This window comes from Cebus imitator, unplaced genomic scaffold (assembly GCF_001604975.1).
Source record: "Cebus imitator isolate Cc_AM_T3 unplaced genomic scaffold, Cebus_imitator-1.0 Scaffold117, whole genome shotgun sequence".
Classification (NCBI taxonomy): Eukaryota; Metazoa; Chordata; class Mammalia; order Primates; family Cebidae; genus Cebus; species Cebus imitator.
In genome coordinates, this window is record NW_016107432.1 from 6,194,994 (window position 1) to 6,199,637 (window position 4,644).

The following is a 4,644-nucleotide window of genomic DNA, read 5'->3' on the forward strand; positions in this document are numbered from 1 at the left end:
GGGGAGGAGGAGGGGGGCAGGGGGAGGGGGAGGAGAGGAAAGGGGAGGGGAGGGGAGGCTGATCTTCTTGGGGACCAATGACAGAGGTGAACAAACTGGACCTGGCTGCAGGAAGCTCACGTTCAAGTCAAAGGATACATTCAGCTTCAAAGGATCAAGTGCCTTGTGGGAAGGAGCCCAGGTGAGCTGTGTGTAAAAGAAGCACAATAAGCCCACGATTTCCCAGAAACATTAAGAACAGGATGGGGCACAGCACATTCCCCATAGGGACAACATGAAAACGCAACCCCAGAGGCCGAGAGCCACACTCTGTAATATTTATCCACCTTCAAATAGCACCGCTGCCTCCAAGGGCAGCTCCGGAGACGCAAAACCCACGCCATGTGCGCGCACTCTACATCCGTAAAAACGCAATACCTCTCGGTTTCAATGAAACATTAATTTCACACATAACGACTTGTTTCTGCAGCTAAACGTCAGACAGGGAGGCAGTGTTTGAACTTCCAAGCAAGTCCCCTTCTCTATCTCCATGGGAGCAGGCAGAACCAAGCCGTTGGAAGGAAAACTCGTATAATATGCACGGAGCTGCAGCAACGGGGGCTGAAATCCTGGGACTCCTTCTTGTGGGATGCTCTCAAATGCCATGTTTTAAAGTCCATCCCCCTCATCAAATGCTCCTTTTAATTTTGAAGAACACCTCTGCTCATGTTGACGACATCTGCAGAGGGCAGTGAGCAAGTAAGGACATACAACGCAAGGAAGGCTGCTCAGCAAGCCAGCCCTGTGAGTTCCCGTCTGGTGGTAGCTCTCAAAGATGGTGCTTTCAGGCAGACGTGAGACCCACTGCCAAATCCTGGCTAAAGCCTTAGTCCTGTGCTTGCAAGACGGGACTAGAGGGAGCAGACCACATGTCTAAGACACGTCGTGTGCTGAGAAGACAATACTACACATGCAACAAGTACTGGGGAATGGATTTTTTCTTTTAAAGCAGTTTTACTTAGTCAGCTAGGGGTAACAGCCTTCTCGCCTCTTCTGAGGAGTTTTCTCAGGCAAGATGAAACTCCTACAGCCTCGCCGGCTCCCCAAGGTGCAAGATGATCAAGGGTTCCCCGACTGCCCAGTCCAGAGAATGGGTGTGTGGGAGGCAGGAGTGGAAGGTGGTGAAGCCCAATGCCTGGTCCAGCATCTGACCCCACGGACGCCCACACTCACTACTCACAATGAGGGCATGCTGGCTTCTGCTTCCTGAGTGTTTGCTAAGTGTCAGGCTATGCCCGCTGTGCCACGCCCCACCCCTGCCCCAAGCCTCATGCTGGCCGGAGGACATGCATCCCTTAAAGCTCCTCTCTGGTTCCTTGGACTTTCTGTCCCCTGCCCACAGTGAGGATGCAAGCCCACCCAGTCACAGAGGAGTCACCCAACCCAGCTGCCACCCTCAAGGAGCAAAGCCACGTGCATGGGCTCCTCTGACAGCCCCCACCCCAATGCCCATCCATGCTGGCCCAAGCTCCCTCCTCAACTCTCTCCCAGGAAGCTGCCCTACACCCAGACTGTGAGGTCAGGCTGGGTGTCAGCTTATCCCAAAGACAGCTAGCCCGCCCCCACCATGGGGCTCCTCCACCCCCTCCCCAGGAAGCTAAATGACAAAGGGGCAGGAGCGAGCTGCAGGATCAACCGCCTAGGCAGATGGGGTGGGGGTTAGAGATTTCTGGCCCCGCAGGATTTGCTTTTTGTGTTTATTGGGTCATTTGAGCTCTTAATTTCTGGGTTCCCTGTCCACCTGAATTACAGCATATGATACAGTGGACACCATTTGTTCACAAGTACACCTGGCATCTGACCCCTCTCTCAAGGTGCAGATGGAGAGGGCCCCCCCCAGGGCTCTTCTAGGGAGGGGGCACCTGCCACCTTCCGTAAGTCAGCCCAGTTGGCACCCTGACTGCCCCCTGCTGGCCCACTGCACCCAGGGAGCCAGCTCTGCCCTAAGAGGGCTGCTAGTCAGGCTGGAGATGCCAGGAATGACCCAAGACCAGACACTTGGCACCTGCACCCTGATAGCCGCTGGCTGGTTGGGGGGCTGGACTCTAGGCTGACTAAATCCAATCAGTGCCACCCCTGCCCCAACATATTCATCTGCCCACCGCATCCCTCCTCCAGCACAAATCACAGCCGCCTGGGAGTAGCCCCACAAGGCTGGACAGAGATGAGCACAAGTGTCTGCCAAGATTATGCCCTTTCCTAGCTGCAGAGACCAGTGCTCCCCACCACCCAGGCAACCACCCATGCATATAGGAACCCTGGCCCAGTGCTACCGCCTCGGGACTTTGTAAAGTGAGAAGAGGTGGGGGTTCCTAGGGGACCTGAGGAGACAGCAAGGCACAGGAATGAGGGAAGCCTCCCATCTCCACTCCCCATACAAATGTGTCCTCCCCTGGGAATTCATGGCTGCCACCTCCCTACCCAATCCTTCTCTGGAAGCTGCAAAACTAGAGACCCACCCCAGGCTGCCCCAGGGTGACCTCAGAGTGACCCTCAGCCCTTTTCCTGGGGTGTGGGAAGTGAGGCTCAGGCAGCCCCCAGGGGAAGAATCTGAAGGGTCCTGTGCCTCCTGCAGTCACCTCCAAAGGCCAGAGGGGGCAGGATCTGGGAAGGGTAGGAGCTCCAGGCTGTGGGTGGTGGAGCAGGAGGTCCCCAGCAGAGGTGGCAAACTTCCAGCTGGAGCAAAGCCAGAGTGGCCGGGAAGGTGGGGGGAGTGTGGGGAGTTTGCAGTGCCAGCGCCACACGGGTCCCCAGCACAGTGTGGGGATGAACCCCGTGGGAGTACGTGAGTCCCCATGCATCCAGGCGGGGCGACCTGCAGCAGGAGCTCAAGGCAGCTACGGGTCACACTAGGGGACCCCAGGGAGAAAGGCAACCCAGAAATCCCAGAGTCCCAGAATAGGATTCAAGCTGACTGGGGGAAGTCCCGGAGCCTGCGGAGATGCCACCGCGGAGTCCCGGGTAGACCAGGGAGGGGAGGATCCCTGAGCCCAAAATCCCAGAAGGCGACGCTCAGCCGGTGGAGCCTGGGGGGTGCGGGAGCTAACACCGAGCTGGGGTGACCCTCGAGGACCTGCAGGCTCCCGAAGTCTCTGGGGACCTCCTCGGTAACCCAGGACCTGGAGGCCAGGGGGGAGTCCCCGAAGTGGCCCAGAATCCCGAAATCTGTGGGAATGTCCCCTGCGGTGAGACAGGCGCACGAATCCGAGGACCTCTCCCCAAGTAACCAGTGACCAGAGGCCAGCAGGGGCGCCGCCGAGGTGACCCAAGTGCCCAAGTCGCCACGAACTCCCCGGATGACCACGGGGTGGTCGCGGGTGGGGGCCGTGGCGGTCCCGCCGGGGTGTCCCGCGGGGTCCCGGGCAGGGGCCGCGGCGAGCGCGCGGAGGTCACTTACGCTGCTGTTCTCGCCCGTCCAGTGCACCATCGCCTGGTTGTGCGTCGCGTCCCCCTTGAGCACGAACGACGTGCTGATGAGCGAGACCTGCGCCCGTGAAGCCGCTCCGGCCGGCGGCGCCGCCCGCTCCCAGCGCCGGTTGCCCGCGGCGGGGGCGCTGTCCTCGCCGGGACTCGGAGCGGGACCGGGACTCGGACCCGGCACGCGGGGCTCCGTGCCGCGCGCCCGCCGGTCCTCGCTGCCACCGGCCTCCGCGCGCCCCGCGGGAGGGCTCCGCGGCACCCGAGTCAGCTGCGCGCGGGGACCCAGGCGCCCGGGCTCGGGCTCGGGGGAGCGCCCCGCCGCCCCGCAGGCGCCCAGCAGCAGCAGCAGCAGCAGGAGCGGCCGCGAGCGCTGCGGCGGCGGGGCCCCGGGGTTCGGGGCTCGGGCGGCGGGGCCGGGGCCCTTCGGGGCACGCAGGGGCCCCCGGTGCGCCATGGTCGCCAGGGGCGGCGGCGGAGCCGGCGGCGGGGCGGCGCAGGCGAGGGGACCGCGGCCGGGAGAGCGGGAGGGCGCTGGGGAGCGCGAGCGAGAGCGCAGAGAAAAGAGCCGGCGAGGGAGGGAGCGGCGGGAGGAGGGGACTCGGCGGCCCCGGCGCCACCCGCGACGCCGAGCGCGCACCGCCACCTGCCGGCCGGCCCGCAGCCCAGACGCTCGCTCGTGGGGAGCCCGGGGTCTTGGAGCGCGGCCCCACCTCCAGGACAAGATCCCTTTCCCAGCGCGGCGCTTCCCCGCAGTCCTCCTTCCCCGCTCTCCACTCTTCCCGTCCTCCTCCTCTCTCCGGGTATTTACTGAGCGCCTGCGGCGGCCCAGCCAGGGTTCTGGGGCTCTGGGCTCCCGCTGGGAACAGCCAGGTCCCCGTCCAGGAGCTGACAGCCTGAGGGAGACAGACCAACCCAAGCGGACATTCACAGGCAAAAGGACCCCCAGAGCTAGAACCAGGGTTCCCCGTGAGGATTATAAAGGGTTCTCCTCCAGGGGCCTCTGAAGAGGTGGCAGTGGAGGGGACTGAGGGTCAGGAAGATCCCTGGGGAGACTGCTAGGGGGAGGGGGACAGTGCAGAGGCCCTAAGGTGTCCTCAGCGGGACTGCCCCAAGGGCAGCCAGACCTCTGGTTCAGACATCAGGACGTGCGGTGGCTTCATCTCCCAACCCAGAGACCAAGAGGGA

General features: G+C 62.6%; 1 protein-coding gene across 4 annotated transcripts in view; it reads right to left on the reverse strand.

Annotated features, from left to right (window-relative positions):
• Positions 1 to 3,949, reverse strand: part of SORCS2 (sortilin related VPS10 domain containing receptor 2) — a 561,689-nt gene extending 557,740 nt beyond the window's left edge. For 3 of the 4 annotated variants that reach the window (XM_017539090.2, XM_017539091.2, XM_017539089.2), the window contains exon 1: positions 3,437 to 3,949. In XM_017539090.2, coding sequence (XP_017394579.1) covers positions 3,437 to 3,913 — 477 coding nt within the window. In that variant the 5' untranslated portion in view covers positions 3,914 to 3,949. The remainder of the gene's footprint in view (positions 1 to 3,436) is intronic. The other variant, XM_017539092.2, reaches the window with a different exon arrangement.
• Positions 3,950 to 4,644: the final 695 nt, after the last annotated feature.